General features: G+C 41.4%; 1 protein-coding gene across 1 annotated transcript; it reads right to left on the reverse strand.

The window, feature by feature from the left end:
- Nucleotides 1–74: 74 nt before the first annotated feature.
- On the reverse strand, nucleotides 75–17,940 carry rbm26 (RNA binding motif protein 26). Its single transcript, XM_079555153.1, has 22 exons — nucleotides 17,531–17,940; nucleotides 17,204–17,322; nucleotides 16,978–17,096; nucleotides 16,806–16,894; nucleotides 16,160–16,398; nucleotides 15,716–15,970; nucleotides 14,273–14,509; nucleotides 13,451–13,591; nucleotides 12,812–12,946; nucleotides 11,384–11,492; nucleotides 11,137–11,296; nucleotides 9,047–9,232; nucleotides 7,369–7,467; nucleotides 7,218–7,286; nucleotides 7,004–7,102; nucleotides 6,846–6,920; nucleotides 3,131–3,295; nucleotides 2,949–3,053; nucleotides 2,514–2,717; nucleotides 1,424–1,510; nucleotides 1,240–1,353; nucleotides 75–733 (listed from the first exon to the last, which is right to left on the reverse strand). Exons 1-22 carry the CDS (start codon nucleotides 17,587–17,589, stop codon nucleotides 650–652), a joined length of 2,949 nt encoding a protein of 982 aa, XP_079411279.1. The 5' UTR covers nucleotides 17,590–17,940; the 3' UTR covers nucleotides 75–649.
- Between the last annotated feature and the right edge of the window lie 393 nt (nucleotides 17,941–18,333).

Genomic DNA, 18,333 nt, shown 5'->3' on the forward strand with positions numbered 1-18,333 from the left:
CGTTGTATGTCAAATTTACCATACCAATGTGTTTATGTAGGTGCATTTAGAAGTTTGCTCTTTTAGGACGATGAAGTTTTTTTTTGTTTTTTTGAAATGGTCTTAGGCTCTTTTTTCACTCACTGCCAACATTTTCTCTTTTTTCCATTCGAGGTGTTATTTTCTTTTCTTTCTTTTTTTTCTTTTGGCAGGATGTTTTCAGACCATTTCAATTCTTTATTTTTTTACAAGTCAAAATAAAGCCAGGAACTGAAGCCAAGCGTTTCTTTACAAATTATTCAAACTCATACATAAAATATTTACAGGAGCATTATAACCAATTGAATTAACCACTTCTGCAAAGCTATAGTTGTGTAAATTACAAAACACAAGTCATTGTATTCAGAAACAATGTTCACAACTTTGTCTAAGTGATCAGCCTTCACATCCAGACAACTGTATTCTGTGTGGCAAAAAAAAAAAAGCATAACTACCTAACTACATTAAGAGCATTAAAAAAAAAAAAAAAAAAGTCACCATTGCTGTTTGTGAGAAACATTAAAAATAGCTCTAACATTGTACATGGTGTTAATGCCGGTTACATATTTGTTAGAGAAAACAAAAGTGAAGAATCTGGGTCGAACTGTTGAAAGTTGATGGACACTGGTCTTCATCTCCTCCAGGAACGCGGCTCGTCATCTTCTTCTTCATCGTCCTGTAGCAACGCATCATCACTCAGCGGCTCCTCCGGAAACTGAGGGAGGGGGGCTAGAGTTAGTGTGTTGTAAAGTAATATCTAAGACCAAAGGCTATAACCAAGACATCGCTTTCAACAATATACAATGGCTCCCCCTTATGGAAGCAAGGCAACATTAAACAAAGTATCAAGAGTTGAGAGTTGTTGAGGATTCCTAGTAGACATATTTAGTAGACATATTCAATAATTTACAAATGTATACTGTAATGCTTTAACAGGACTAGTCAGAAAACTCAATCTGTACCGATCTGTCGTCGATGCACATCTGCTCTACACTCAAAGGAGAGACAGTAAACCAAACCAGAGGGACACATCAAATTAAACATTTAAGACATAATGTTCTGTCTGACAGCGGACATGAGTGAATCATTTTGTGCAGTCCAGGCTAAAATGTGTCAAAACGATAGATTCAATTAGAACAAGTGATTCATGTCTTACCAGTGTATTAACCGCCCTTGTGTATGATCCCCATTACAATATATAAAGTTAAAGTTAAAACAAACCTCATCCTCATCGGCTTCAGCCTCCTCTGTGTCCACACGACTGAGATTCACAGCAGGTTTGTGCCAGGCCAAACGCAGGGTCTGGTTGTTCAGTCTCACTCCGTGTACAGCCGCCTTTCAAAGAGGAGAACAGCGAGTATGTGAATCATCTATGAGGGACAGCCAAGCAGAGATTATAACCCACCAGTTCAGCCTCAGCTCTGGTCTTGTAAGTGATGACTGCAGTCAAACGGTTCTCATCGATTTGACAATCTTCAATCTCTCCAAATTGCTTCAAGATGAGAAAAAAAAAAAATGCACATTTTTCAAACCAATGCTTGATATTTTAATTTGCAATATTCACCATATTTGGTTTCATGGACTGGTCCGTTCACATTTACATTTTTCTGATGCCATCTTATGTAGGTTTGGTGTCAGTGTTGGTGAGGCACTATTACCCCATGCAATAAAATAAACATAAAATGTGTAGCGCCATCCCACACTTTCAGTCATGAATTGGATAATGCTGGGTTCACACATAGGCACGATGCCTTTATGAGAAGTGGTACTCGTACTAGTGGTACTAGAATTAAAGGCACTGAAACTTTAGTCATCAACAGTTGGCTCACTTCCTACCACTAGAAGCGTTCATTTATGTGATTAGAATTTGGAAACTTTATTTGATCAAGATTGACATTGCCTAAAATATGATATACCTGGAGCAGCCTCCATAAAGGACCAGGAAGACCGACTTTTCAAGGAGGAATGAATGAGAATGGGAGCGGTTGTATTTATAATTATTTTTATTATAGGTACCACATTTCCCAATAGTCTGCAGCAGCCCACAGCAGCCCGCAGCAACGCGGAGCAGCCAGCAGCAAGTGTCAACATTTTGTGACGGTGCATGAAACCTGTCCCGAAATTTCCTCCACATTCATGATCCTCAGCCACGAATGTGGTTTCATGGCCTTCGTGACTTGTCGTCTTTATGTGTAAACCAGCCATAAGCACTAAAGAAACTATTGCAGCAGGATCTAAGAATGACTTTGCTGTTTGCATGAGTCTCCACCAGAGGGCACTACAGTGGTATATGTAGAATAACACCTTATTTATTTGGTTGGGAAAGTACATATTTATGAACACATGGAACTGCTGCATGTAAATGCACCATGCCAGATTGTAGCCATGGGCTAATATGTACGGCTCACAGATCAAACCCAGGACTTTCTAGCAGTGAAGTACAAGCACTACTGTGGCATTGTGCCGTTCAAATTGAACATTTGCCCTGGACTTACAGCAAAGTGTGGCAGGAGGTTGACATGGTCTGCGTCGCTGAATCCTGAAATCTCCAGTGCTCGAGGTCTATGATCCACAACGGCATGTGCTGGGACTCCTCTTCCTCTGCACCTACCTCCTCTTCCTCTCGCTCTGAGCGTGCCACGGCCACGAGGATGCAGCCCGCGGCCCCGTCCCGGAGACAAGATGCCCCTTTTGGCAGCCTTCAAGAAAACAAATATAGAACACTCAGTCCAAAGTGTATTTCCGAGGCCATTAAGAACAATCATTAAAAAAAATATACACAAATATATATTTTAACTTCCTTTGTGTCCCAAAGTGCGCAAAATCCATAGTTACCTAAAAAAAAACATCAGGAACTACCTCATGTAGTAACTATGTAATTCATTATCTGATAAAGATCTTGAAAAGGGAGGCTCCTTTCAGGAAATTACCTCAATCTGCAGCTGTGTGTACTTAATCTTCAGCAGTGCCGTGTCTTCTCCAGACTGGGTCTTCTTATACAAATCCAACTCGGCGTCTAGCAGCTCCTTTTGTGCCTGGACACAAAACATCTCCGTTAATTTCATACATATCCATCACAGGCATACAGTGATAGTTTTTTCTGCAAGTTTACCTGGGCCTTGGTCTTAACCGTACGAATGGTGGCGCTGGCGGAGATTCCTTTAATCTCCTCCTGTAGTTTTGTGATGCTTTTGGTCAAGGTGCTTAAAGTCTCCATGATTTTGGCCTTATCCTCTGCTTTCATTGTTTTATTCTTCTCCAGTTTAGAAATGAGGAGCTGCAAGGAAAGTCGGCAGAGATTAAAGTGCTCTACTGTCAACAGAAACTATGGCACACCTTGTCATGTGTGATGTAGTGGAAACTGTGATAAGATAAGATAAGATAATCCTTTATTGATCTCACAAAGGAGAAATTCACTTGTTACAGTCGGCGTTCAAGAAGATCACTCAGTTAATAAAGTGCAGCTGATACAGAGATGATTGCACATGTTACTTTACAGTCTTATTGTACAGTCTGACAGCAGTGGGGATGAAGGTTTTGCGGTTTTGAGGGTGTCTCAGTCTTCCACTGAGAGAGCTGCTCAGCTCTTCTACAGTCCCGTGCAGTGGGTGGGAGGTGTTGTCCATGATGGAGGTGAGCTTGGCTAACACCCTCCTGTCACTCACCTCCTCCACAGAGTCCAGGGGGCAGCCCAGGACGGAGCTGGCCCTCCTGACCAGCTTGTTCATTCTGTTCTTGTCCCGCTCTGTGCTGCCCGGGGCCCAGCACACGGCAGCGTAGTGGAGAGCAGAGGCCACCACAGAGTCATAAAAAGTCCTGAGCAGAGGCCTGCTCACTCCGAAGGACCTCAGTCTCCTCAGAAGGTGGAGGAGACTTTGGCCCTTCTTGTACAAGGCGTTGGTGTTGTGGGACCAGTCCAGTTTATTGTTGAGGTGAACACCCAGGTACTTGAAACTGTCCACCTCCTCAATGTCCTCCCCCTGGATGTTCAGCGGAGTGTGCGGTAGTGGCTTCCTCGTGAAGTCGATCACCATCTCCTTCGTCTTACTGATGTTCAAGCACAGGTGGTTGCGCTCACACCAGTCCACAAAGTCTAGGATGACTGACCGGTACTCCAGGTCGTTCCCCTTAGACACACAGCCCACGATGGCGGAGTCGTCGGAGAACTTCTGGAGATGACAGCTGTCCGTGTTGTATGTGATACACCAAGGGCCCGATCTTGTGCATCAAAACGGAGACGATAGCGTGACATTTTGCGCTCAGTAGGAGCGCACTTTGTGATCTTGCCACTCCAGACTTAGCGCATTTAAGTGGGTTGAGACACACACATTTTCCTCCAACCAAATCGACTCCGCGTCCAGGAGAGTGGTTGTGTGGGAGTGGGGGGTGAACATGTGCTTTTGTTTGGCTTCGCGTTCACGCCAAGCGCGGGCCGATCCGTGCCACAGCGGACGCTGTAGCTCTTTTTCTCTCGAGACGTGAACATCGTTTAGCTCACAATGGGGTAAATAAAGTTTTTAGTTTGACCTGTGAGAGTCTAAGGCTTAAGAAAGAACGCAAGCCAGCGCAATGTAAACGAGGAAGTGAATGTCAGCCGTGTTTCCATCAGTGCAGTCACCTCCTCTTGTGACGCCCCCTCACAGGTGGCGGAGGCGAATGGCACATATAGCGCCGCCACTCGGAAAATAATTCGCCAAGAGCCTGCGCCGCCCCGTGCGCCGCCACAAGATCTGGCCCCAAGTCTTTCAGTGTAAATGGGTCCACGTGCTAAATGAGGCACCACCACATACAGGTAAAACGGAAAATTAGAATATCGTTCAAAAGGTCATTTATTTCTGTAATTAAACTTGAAATGTGAAACTAAAATATGATATACTGTAGACTCATTACATGCAAAGTAACATATGTCAAGAAATAATCGAAATTAACAAATAAAAGTTACATATCTTACTTTGCATGTATTGAGTCTATCATATATTAGTTTCACAGTTTAAGTTGAATTACAGAAATTAATGCACTTTTTCACGATATTCTAATTTTCCGAGTCTCACCTGTATGGTGATGTTCTACAAATGCAGATTATGGACGTATTCCCACGTTCTTGAGCCCAAGGACGTGGGATGTTGGCAAGAATACTTCCTGGACGAGCACAAACTAAACTTTAACTCTTAAAGGCCCATTCACATAAACATGATCATCTCCAGTTGGGAGTGGTAGAGCAAGATTTCGCAGACGGTGGGGGAGTTGGTGAGTAGATGGCGGTTTGTGGAGGTCGATGAAGCCAGTTTTGTGTGAATGTGTTGTGGCCACACTGGGAGCATTGCCATTGGCCTCGTGTTACTGGCTGGCCAGCAAATCAGCTGGATATTAGAGGGAAAGCTTTTCTATTGTGTTTTTGAGTTGTTAGACTCGCTGAATTGGGCACCTTCAAGCGTCATGCTTGATGCACACGGTTTTATCAACCAGCCAGATAAATGTACAAACTTATTTGTGACAGAAAAATAAATAAAAGGCGGGACTCCACACGGAGTTTGAACAAGGGAGCGATGCATTTTTTTGACAACTGACAGCTAGACTTGCATTATAAACATTTCACAGAGAACCACTGTGCTGCTGTCGGGCTTGGTCTGGGGTTTGGGTGGCGTCAATGTAGAGGTTGCTCTGAGCAGGTGAGACGGAGGCAAACAAGAGGAAACATGAACAGACAAGTAGTCGCCCTGCCCTCCCCAAACAGCGATAGGGTGTTTGGTTGGTGTGAATCCAAACCAACAGTTAATGCTGGGTTTACACAAAACAATGTGTTATGAATGCCATTTTTCCATCATTCGAAACATTAATGTGTCTTAACAGGTTTCTTAACAGAGCGGATCGGCTCGTGGTATTCAGTTTTGGCTGCCAAATAATCTTTCATGAATGTCACGATTCATTCTCCATTCGGGGAGTTTGCAGTGGAGCGCGTCCATTCTTGATGTTGTTTCTTTCATGCTTGCGCTCAAATTTGATAGACCTGCTAAATACATTTTTAAAGACGGCTCCGACTAATATATCGGGCCGATATGAGCTATTTTACAATATCGGCCAATAAACATGCAGATATCTCTGAAACGGAAAGTGATAAAAACTTCCCTCATTTTAAAGCCCTCCCACAATTCCCTAGGCCTCAGGGGAGCAGAGGAAACATCGCGGTGAAAATCGGTCACAAGTTTGTACCTATTTTAAACATTTTATGTTGTTTTGTTTATAATTTCGGAACCACACAAGATAGAGACTTACAGGTTTATGTTTAGGAATCGACTGATTTTTGTCTTTTAAACAAGCTTCCACTAAAGTACCTACAAAACATGAACATACAGCGCCCCCTGCTGTCAGACACTAACACGCTCAGAAGCTTCATACACAAGACAATTTCCAAAAATAACAATGTTGCATATCAGTATCAGCCAATCAAAATCCCCAATAATCGGCCTTAGAAAAAAAACATTGGTCGACCTCTATTAGATATATTTCTATATATTTCAATGATTGAAACCGTTACTATATCAGTAAATGTCTAGCCATTTGAGAGATTTAAAAAAACATTAAATTAAATTACTTAAAATATCGGCTATCGGCCATGCCAACCCCCTTCATATCAGTATCAGACCCCAAACATGTAAAAGTAGAGAAAACAGTCATGGAATAACAAGTCACTGCTGGTTAACACATTGTCGTTTCCAAATGCTTTTATATGAACTCTTAGTGATTAACTAATGGACATTTCAGAAGGTAATATATTGAGTATTTTACTTTCTGAAATCTCCATTAGTTTAATTAATGTATTTATTTACCTTCTGAGTTTCAATGTGTTTCTCTAGAATTTCCTGCTTCTTTCTCCTGACATCTTGCTGTAGTTTCAGGGCATCCTGGAGTCAGAGTAATCAACAAATTAGACACAAGCTAAAGAATTTCAGCTTAATATTTCTCTGAATTCAAATCCATTGTGTACCTGTTTTTTCTTCAAGATATCTTCTGAGGTTTTCTGAGCAATCTTCAAGGCAACTGGGTTGTACACAGTTTTCGTAAGACCCAAAGAGGTGGAATATACCTGACAGAAATCATAACAAATACTTTTATATATCAGTCGATGTGATGCATTAACAAATGTCGGTATGTAGAGAGAAGACATTTTCCCAGTGAAGTTAATCAATTAAATCACACACCTTTTCAACTGGAGCGGCAGGTTTAGCAGAGAATCCCAAGCGTTCTTTCACTGACGGCTTTGATGAATTCTGTGCAATGAAAGAAACACTGCATTAGTGAGAGATGTTAATTATGTCAAACAGTTCAAGTCCAGCCCGCAGCAGCACAAACCTGAGAGTCCACACTGGAGTCCGGCGTCGGCTCAAGGCTCGATGTGACTAAAGGTCCAAGGCGGTCTTTAACAGACTGCTTCAGTGAAGTGGCTGGAAGCTGTATCAACATCAAAGAAAACACCTCAGAGCCAGTGTTTGACAGTTTGGCCATTGTAATATAACTTGTGTGGAGACATGCTTCTCATTGTATGATCTTTGATTCAGATGTGGGCACTTTAGTCTTTGAGAGTGGAGGGTCAGCGTCAGAAGACTTTTTGTTTTGCGTTGATGGTTCAAATATTCACGCAGCTCTTCTCATTTACAGGTTGCAGCTGGGTTACAGTTAGTTTATGGAGCTTATTAACGTGTGCCACATTTACAGGGAAATACGGGATGTTTGTAGTTTAATCGGGTCCGAGTTTTTCTTAAAAACAATGAAAAAATGCTCTTTTCATTACTTAATTTTAAGTCGAGTGCAAGAGAAGGAGAGCGGTGAGATTAGAGCGGCGTCTTTACTTGGTCCCCGAGCGCAGCAGTGATGAGACAGGAGACCGACTAAGTTACAGAAAAATAAAGTATATCTTAATATGTTTAAAGGGACAATACGGAGTTTAAAAATGTTAAAATTATGTATTTTCCTCCCCCTTCATGTTCCAGCCATGTCCTAATGTGTAGAATAAGCTCAGACCTGTTCACCACAACTGCCTCTAAAATCCTGCACGGTCACTCAAAAAGGTGTTACTTCGGTCCGAAGCTTAAAATAGAAGGTGCAGTTACACGTATGACCTGAGGTGGCAGTAGTGAGTATAAAATGGCCAACTTGCATAGAGTCTCTTTAAAGGCACACTGCGAAACATTTTGGACTATACTGTTGCCATCCGTACAAAACATGCCCCTAATGACCAGCTCGACATAAAAAATGCTATTTCTGCAGTGGATAATCAAAGAATGGATTTGGATAAGAACCTTTAACCTGTTTTAAATCTCAAATTCTGTTGACTTTAGTCACATCTGCATGGAGACGTACCCACTCACAGTTAAATTACAGTCATGTCTTTGGAGAGCTGAGCCGCTCACAGCAAAAGCACATGTTTGTTTGTACATTAATACGGTATTTTTCAATGGTGAAAATATCTATCATAAATTTCATATATTTCATATAAATAAAACTTATTTATTGGGGAAATTTCTACGCAGTGTGGCTTTAAGTAAAGAAATTTGGCATGTCATAATATTCTTTTTTTCAACAAAAAAGGGGAAAAAAATATTTATTTCCCGTTTAAATATAAAAGTGAATGTTTAGCAAGTTCAAGCAATTAATAAAGCATTTTTTTAAAAGAAACTAAAAATCCCAGTTGTTTCCCATCATAATGTCGATAACTGTGAGGAATTAAAAACTCAGAAAGCTTTCTTTCATAATAATTGTGACTCAAACATTTGAACTCGTGACATTCTTTGCCCAGAAAAAAAAACTCAACACAATGAAATGAGCACTTGGTGTCTTCATTTCTCATCATCCCAATCTTCTTACAAAATGTAAGAATGATCATGATTTTATAATTATCACCAAGTGATGTCAGAAAAACGTAAATACTCCTGCTTCAATTAGAAAACCAACACTCACAGCAAAGAGACATTTTTGAAAAAATCAAGACAAAGCAAAGTAAAAATAGGTATGTATAAAGTTGTGCTCAAACCGTGGAAGTTTGCTGTTGCTGCTGTGAGTGAGGCTGGCTCTGCGCGTCACCTCCATCTTCTCGATACCAGTGCACTCGGATAAAGCGGTTGTTCAGAACAGCCTCTGGGCTCTGTATGGCACGTTTAGCCTCATCTGGAGATGCAAACTGGATCACAGCGGCCTCTGGGTCATTCTGGAAGGCCACCTGTCAGGGCAACCGAAAACTCCAATTATATGTTTTTCCTCTGTGAAATACTTTTTTTGTATATATACATAATTTATGTACGTTTAACGCGTAAAAGTACATTACACTACACATAGAAAAAAATCTGAAAATGCATGTGTATTAAACAGAAGTAAGTGTGGCACACGCGCGCACACAAAACTTGCAAGCATAAAACATAAAAGCAAAATACACAACAGTTGCTAGTAATTGAATGAGAAGGTGAAAAACGTAAAACTTCTATCTGTTGCTATGTTCCAGGAGCAAGTAAACAGTCTGTAAACTGTCAAACATAAACATGCCAATGATAATATGCTCCTGATGCTCAGTTAGACACAGTCAGAGCTATTTTTGCAGTGAGTTATCAACAGAGGTGGGAGACTCGAGTCACATGACATGACTCGAGTCAGACTCGAGTCGCAATTTTCGGGACTTGAGACTTACTTGACCAAAGCTGCAAAAAGACTTGACTTGACTTGGGACTTGCTGTTTGTGACTCGAGACTTAACTTGGACTTGAGGCCAATGACTCTCAATGACTCGCTGTGAATTTATAGTTAATATTTATTTGAGTGAAACGGTCGAAAGATCAGGATTCATTGCGTAAAAGTGGCGCATCTATGTTTACATATGGTAATCAGCCACATGCGTGTTTGGTTACCCGACACAGCGCTTCTAATCAATACAGCACGAAAAGGCAGGAGGAAATACGACGTCAAAATACATGCATTAAAAGTTTTCTAAAGACAGTGAAGAGGTGGATATTTACGGACAGGAAATCGTTAGAAACAATGGACTGGACCTACAGCGCAGACGGAGCCTCCAGAACGACGATACGAAAGAGCTGGATTAATCAACAGAAATTTCGGGGCTTTTCGATGTTTTAAGGCGTTCACACAAAGTTTACAGCATTTAGAGGCTATTTTACGCATCCGCACACAGCCCAGTGACAGCGGGACTGAAGGCTACGCGGAGTCTACTTTGAGCAGGGGCGAATCTGAGTATACAGGGGCTGGGGGGCACCACTGACAGAAACTAGCAAAAATAAAAATATTATTTTATATCTATGCTTCAGACTGCAGGGAAAAGCAGCTCATATTTAAAATACTATATTTCATATTTTTTAAGTCGCCCCCCCCGGGCCCCCTTCCTTAAAATGCTGTCCCAGCAATTTTGTACATAGACTGTTTATTTATTATACATATATTTTGAATGTTGTGGCGTTTAAATATTAATTAGACTTTATATCCAAATCCATGAGATTTTAAAAAGTTTGATTTTAGCCTAAATTTCCAAAATTACGGTATCTTGAGAAAGCACTTATTATTTTCAAGATTAAACACATGAAAAGTAGACACGCTGGCGTTTGTGACTTGAGGTGACTTGCCGGCTAGACAAGACTTGACTTGACAAAAGCTATGACTTGACTTGACACCATGACCGATTGACTTGGACTTGCTTGAGACTTGGACCTTCACGACTTGGACTTGACTCGAGACTTGCATTGAGTGACTTACTCCCACCTCTGGTTATCAATCACTGTCCTTATGCTGCGTTCCAAGCAACTGTTATATTTCTGACCTCCGAAAGCTCCTTGGAATGCCATTCAAAGTAATTAACGTTACAACACGCACTGATGATCTGAGTGGTCGATCTTCAGATACGAAATGAATACAACTATGACAGCGGCATGATAAAACTTTAACGTAACTTCTCTATCAGTGAGGAGTACTCTTGTTGTTGGTCACAGCTTTAAATAACATTATTTGGCATGTTTTCAGCGTTTGAACAATGCATCTACTAGCCAACTGTTACAGCTTTATTCTACTTTATTCTATATATAGACAGCATAACTGTACAATATACTTTCTAAAATGAGTGGGTTACCTGTAGATTGACAATGGTGCCAAACTTGCTGAAATGTTCGTTGAGTTTGCTGATGTTGTTGAGCTCAGAGGGAATTTGCCGAACCAGCAGTTTGCTGTTGAGGGCATTGAATGGGCCTCTCTTATGGTAACCATGGTGATTGGCTTTGTTAAAGTTCGGCCTAAGCAAAGACAAAAGAGACACATGAAAGATGAGTATTAAATTTACCTCTTTAGATGAACTAATGGCAGCATGCGGTGCATCTTACTTTTCAAACCACGGCTTCTTGGATAAAATTCCCCCGTCGTGAGGCCCCACTCCTCTTTTTCTTGGGTCAGACTCCATCACAATCCTCATGCTGTTATTTGGAATCTTTTCTGTAGATAGTTCAAAATACTTGTTTTGGTAACACACTTAGAAAGTAATGTTAGCAAAGGAGTTTGCATCGTCAGCTTGTTTTGGTCCAAACTGACGGACCTCACGGAAATAAAATGAATGGCGTTCGACCTCAACCTAATATTAATGAGAATAATGGCTTACACTTGTAAAACTTTACAAGTTTCTCAAAACGCTACACTGTAGTATTAATTCTATACTGGTGGTTATCTACTGCTGTAGCCACACGACGAGCACCATCAACACCCCACACAAACACTGCATTCATACACAGCTGATGGGTAAAGCTTCTTTGTCAAGGACACAACAATCTGTGCCTGCAGGTGCTGGGATTCCTCTCGATTACAGGACAACCCGCTCTACCATCTGAGACACTGTCAGCCCACATATGCATACAGTTAGAAAGCCAGCTAACTCTCGACAACTTTTCAGAATTCTGTTGACTGTTCAATGTATATTTCCTATAGTCGTTAGATAGCATTTAGCCATCTAACAATTTCAAATTGTGAATGATCCATATGTTTTAGGCTATTGTCAGCCAAAATCTATTCCATTCTAATGCTATCATACACCATTTTGAACCTCAATCTTGCTCCAATAGACTTTGGTCATAGCCACGATTTATCTTCTGAATGTGACTGTGTGCAGCCCATAGACTGTAAAAATAATAGACAGCGTCTGCTCACTCCTCCCCGTTTACGTTAATACATTCAACAGGGAATCCATGCTGTGTTTACTACCCTGCTCCTATCGAACATCTTCCTAAAAAGGGCATATGGGCGGGATCTTCATGGTAGACACGGCCCCGACTTTGATTGACAGGCCGTTAGCATCAGAGCTAACGGCCTGTCAATCAAAGTCAGGCCCTCCTTAATATACAAGATTTGCAAAATGTACCTTACAAAAACCCGCATGGTTTCGTTATCACGGGACGAATATCTAGCTGTAGGAAGTTTAACATAGTCAGGATTCAGGCTTTACAGTTGTTTTCAAAGTGTGTAAAGAGCAATGCTTTCTAGTGCGAAACTAGCTTGTTCTGCAGCCACTAGATGGAGGTATTTTTGCAATGTCTGCTGATGGCGGTCCCTGTAGTCACGGACTTGTGCTACCCCCGGCCATTGGTGTAGCCAAGAGAAAAAGACAAAGTATTGTTACCTGCTCAAATTAATATCTATCTTTGATATTACTTTGCGCATCGATTTAGTATCGAGGAGTCTATTTTTTTTTTGACATTGTAAAGAGTGTGAGTCCATGAGCTCCATCGCTGACTATATGCACATTTTTAAAAAGGTTTCCTTACCTCTTGGCTTGTCTACATCCCCCATTGTAAGCCCAATCAGGTTGGGTCGCTGGGCGTTGCGGTGGCGGTACACAGGCCTGGATGAATTGGTTATGCTGGGAGCTTCAGGGTTATAAACGTCTGTATCAAACACTTCTGAGCAAACAGACAAAATAAACTTAGAAACTCAATTGTGCTCATTGTGTCCTTTGCTCAAATCAAATATAATTACCACAGCATAGAATATTAAAACTGAATGCTACAGTATGTTGACATGTTTTTACAAATAGGGATGCACGATATTATATAAAGTCAGTGGCTGCAGTAGAGTGTTTTTTGTAGTTCAATAATATGTGGGTGATATACTTTTTATGATACAGCTGTTAATGACGTCACTTCCCCTATTGTTTCTGCCGCAGAATGTCTGCTGTTGGGATTCTACGGTTGTGAAATCTGCAGGAGAGCAGGAATGAGCCGCCAAGAGAAAGGGAGCAAGGTGGAGCTGCAGACTCAATGCAATTTGGGTTAATAATTATCAGGCCTTATTATCGGCAAAAGAACTTATTGATAATTAATCGTGCATCCCTACAAAAAAAAACATTACAAATCTCAAAGTAAAGTTACACATCAGAATAAAACAACAACAATTAAGTGAAATACCGGGATTGAAGAGCGGCACTGGGCCCGGAGGTAGTGCTGGGCGCATGCCGGAGGTGACAATGGTGGGCACAGAGCTGGGAATGGAGTTCGGAGGAGCGTCCATTCCAGAAGGTTGTAGGGGAGGAAGAGGAGGAGGAGGCCCTGGGTAAGACATAAGATGGGTTCAGAAATTTTTCAAATTAAAAAAATGACTCCGCACAGCTCGAGCTCCCAAAAGAGTTGCAAATGTTCGACTTTTGTGCGCTACTCAGATTTGGATGTGTGCGTCAACCCGGCTCTTCAGACATTTTTCAGCCATATTTTGAAGGTAATGGTGCTCAGGTGCAAGCTATAAAATAGCATACAGCTATTTGTGGGCATGTAGCACCTAATTTGCCAATATGATATTACATGTATTTGAGTTTTAGGGCTCCAAATCTGGCATGTAACTCATTAAACTACTTGTTTTACACATGAGCAAATGCATGAAAATGACTTCTGTAAATCAAAAGGACCGAACGAAATTTTAAACTGTACATAAAACACCATCAGCCAATAATCAAAGTGGTAGTGAACAAAGTAGGTAACATATTGGAATCAATAGGCAGCCACTGTTTAGTGCTGTATATGTCCAGACTTTTGTCCAGAAATATATGTTGGTCCAGTAGGAAATTTTAAATGCAGATAACACACCCAAAGTTGTTTGTAACTTTGTTGTTTGTAAACTACATTTGAAGAAAAACTGCACATCTCAATTGCTACAGCAAGGTGCCTAGTTGACTAGGGAAACCCAGTAAGTAAAGATTCCCGCACATGCCCTAAAAAGGTTTAATGAAGTTCTACCTGCCACTGGTGGGAGGCTGGGTGGGAGTGTGCCTGGTGGAGGCACAGGGGGCCGGATGTTCACAGGTGGAGGGTTCAGAAGTGGTGGAGGAGGCAGCCCTGGAGGAGGCGGTTCCACAACTGGGATGGGCGGAGGTTGGAAAGGCAGCATATTTGGCAAATTCACATCTTCGACCACAACAGGGTCACTTCCATGATCGAATGGGCACATGTCTCCTCGCATGCAAAAGCCCTTTTCTGTAAGAAAAAAAAAGCCTGATTACATTTGACTTCTGAGAAAGGTAGAGTGTAGAACTGAGCAATGGCCCTCATTTATGCACAAAACACGCCAAAAAAGAAAATTTCTCTAACCAGGAAATTATAAATAATTGTTTTTACACAACAAATATATTTCGGTGCATTAGGAAGATTATACAATCTGCCAGTAACCAACATTAACCTTATAGCCAATCCAATTTCACATTCACTAAAAATAAATAACGAACCCCGGCCGGACCGAAGACAGTCCTGCGACAGGACGTGTTTTGATCATTCCCCTGAGGAGAGTGCACAGTCACCAGACGCTGTGCAGACCGCTCAAAGCGGGATTTTACGAACCCGTCCAGACCGAAGAAAGCTGTGGCATTGTCAAAGGATTTGGTTGACGCCCGGGCGTCTCACGAACATGGAATACAGCCCACAGACTCGGCGCTCAAACCAACCAGAACACGGGCCAGGGCCTCGCTCAGACCCAGGTGAGTTCCAGTGTCCCGGTACACGGCAGCACTGGTGTGAGGCAGGGAAGCCATCCACACAAAGTTTGCGCAGCAGCGGTCTTTTGAATAGAAAAAAAATACATATAAAAAATACAAAAAACACCACGAGTGCTTCCGTGTTCTGCTGCCCAGGTTCTAGAGTCTCTGGTCCGGGCTGAGCCTCTGCGTTCGGGCCATGGCGTGGAGGACCATGTCGATGCAGCACGCATTGAAACAAATGTCCATAAATATTAACACTGTATCCTTGTTTCATGTTTAAATCACCGATGAGGATTATATGCAATGTGGAAATACAATTCATCTGGACGTACCCCCACGTCCAGATTGATAAATGCCAAAACAAGCGGTGGTTTTTCATACACCTCAGATACGCTCCGATTTCGCCGTGCGCAAGCTTGATAAATAAGGGCCATTGTGTACATAATATAGGCCATATGCATTCTTCTATTTAGGAGCCAAAATATATTTTTTGAGTAAAAAATATACTTTTTACTTTAGTAAAAAAGTAATTAATTTATTATTAGATTTAGTCAAGGCTTAAAAATCCTTATATAGCCATAAATTAAACTTGTATGTTCCAGACCTTTGCTTGATAATTTCTTTTCAAATTGAACCTTAGTGAAATTTAATTTGTGACCCCTGCAAAATACAATTCACATAAATGATATTTCAGGTCAAAGTGTGGTACCGTCATAGTCGCGGCATCTCTTCCTTGGAGGTGGAGGTGGGCCCCTGTTGAAAGGCCCACGGTCAACAGCATGCTCGGGCCGGAACTCAGACCAGCTCTCTGTGGTGTTGTTACTATGGTGATGGGTGGGAGCGATGACAGTTATGGTGCTGCTCAGAGACGGGACAGGGAAGAGGGTCGTTGGTGTGGACGATGCAGCTGTAGGAGGTGCATAAACATCACTTCCTTCTGGGCGACTCTTTCCTGAATCTCTCTCTGTGATAAAACATTAGGAACAGCAAATCATATCTGGCAGAATAATTGATCTAAATTACAAAGCTGCTTACATGGTAAAAAAAAAACCACACAAAACAATTATAAAAGGTGATGCTCCAGTCCTTCTACAGCAGGAGACTAAAGGAGGGCTAAATAATAACTAAACTAAACTGGTGCGCATGTTGTTACCTCTGCTCCTGCTCCGACTTCTACTGTGGGTCCTGCTCCGTGTGCGGTCTCTGTCCCGATCTCGGTCTCTCTCTCGATCCCGTACCCGGTCTTTGCTCCAGCTCCGGCTGCGGCTGCGACTGTAGCTTCGACTGCGGCCTCGTCTGCGGTTGTAGCGATCGCGGTATGAGTCTCTTCTTGGAGGCAGGCGGTCGTAGTCCCTTTTTCTACAACGATCGTCCCTTCTACGGTCATCTCTCCTAAAAGTAAATTAATATTAGTAATTCAGGCAATACAGAAACGAATCAAGATTTTAAACGTAATAAAATTTAGGGGGTGATTACTTCAAAATGTTGCCTGGGTCTAGGGATAAACGTCTTAAACATTTACCTTAAACATTTTTATTGCAAAATGTCCAAAATAATAACAACAATGACTGATTGCAGTGTCTCAAACAAAACAAAAAATTAATTAATGATTGCAGTGTCTCACAAATGAGATTAGCTTGTGTAATACACACTAGCAATGTAATATACAGTAGTGGTATACCGTAGTAAGTAGTGTATATACACATATAATAGACAGATTTACATCTTGAAAATGGTCATCTAATGATCTGAAATTAAGAAATAAAGGCAACGTACCCAGAAAATACATAAACACACACCTGTCTCTGCTGTACCTTGAGCTTGACTGAGGAGGACTATGATTCACCCGACGAGATATCCTCTTCTCTCGCTCGTCTTCTTGACCTGGCTAAGTAAAAAAAAAGAAATGGTAAATATATTGAAATAATATATGAAATAATGTTTCTTATTAAATGAAAAGTTACTACTTACTTCCTCCTTTTTAGGCTCATCTTTTTCGGATTTGACCACAGGTGCTGGCTGCTCTGACTGAGGGAGGTAGCTTTTGCTGCTTATAGCTTCAAAAAGTTTGTCCACAAATTCTTGGGTTTCTAAAAGACAATAAATATACTCAACAGTGCACATGGTGATGACAGGAGACCACGAGACGGTGTGGACAAAGTTTCTCAAAACGCCATAAAGATGAACGTTGTCATACCTTTCTGTAGAAACACATCCAGCTGGTCGATACAAAGGGCTTTTAGCTCTTTTTCTGTTTTATCCTTTTTCACCAAAGCCACAACATACTTGGCGAGAGCAGAGGGATCCGCGTCACAGCTGTGGAGCAACAAACCCTTTAGCAAAAGCCCACATTATTCATGTACGACTAATACTGTCGGCGTATATTATAATATAGTGTTGCAGAAATTATACTATTTAAGACTATTTTGGGTGCTCTGATATTAATAGTATGGAGGTTTACAAGATTACATAACTCGATGGGACAGGGCTTCATTATTGCTAACATTTTAGCTGCGATACTTACATGGGGTCAAGGGTTTCAGACAGCCAAGACTTCAGCGCTTCAAGGTTTTCAATTATCATTTTAGATGCAACCCCCGTGTGTTCTTCAGCTGGGGCTAACGCCGTTAAAACAATGTTATAAATCTGGTGATCAAGAGTACAACTTGAACAGCAGCAGGTGCAAATCTGGTGCTAAAAGCAGCGATAGCTTAACCGCGATTACGTTGGCTACGTGAAGTTAGCATATGGCTTTCATGGACCTTACTTATTTCGTACTGTTCTTCAGATATCCCAGTATCGCTTGTGTAAAACATTCAAAGAGCTGCCAACTGGTTGCCGTTTACACGATAATAGATGAGTGCGTATTCTTTTAATATTTGCCGAAATTGTAGCACCCACGCTTTACTTTCTACTGTGCACCAGATATTTACTTCCGCTTGTGATCTCGTCAACCAGCTACCGCGAGAACACTGTTCTATCGTCTATGGTTGATGCGCATTGATACAATGTTGTGAATAGATTGAAGACATGAAAACTTTACAGAAACCTGCACTTGCTTGCAAGATTCTGAAGAAAAACATATTTATTGTTTGTTTGGTAGTTGATATCACTTCACACTTGATTAATTATTCGTTAAACTTGCAGACAACGGTCTCAATTCTCAAAGAGATAAAGTCTGCCTTGTGAAAGAAAGGTAGCGTAGTTGAAAAATGCAGATACCCCTACTTCCTCATTTCTATGTCTATGCTCCAGACATACTGTACAGTGTACACAGACTCATTAAAAAAAGGAATATCCACATTTTTTATTGTTTTCCAGTTTCAC

This window comes from Gobius niger (genome assembly GCF_951799975.1).
Source record: "Gobius niger genome assembly, chromosome: 4".
Taxonomy (NCBI): domain Eukaryota; kingdom Metazoa; phylum Chordata; class Actinopteri; order Gobiiformes; family Gobiidae; genus Gobius; species Gobius niger.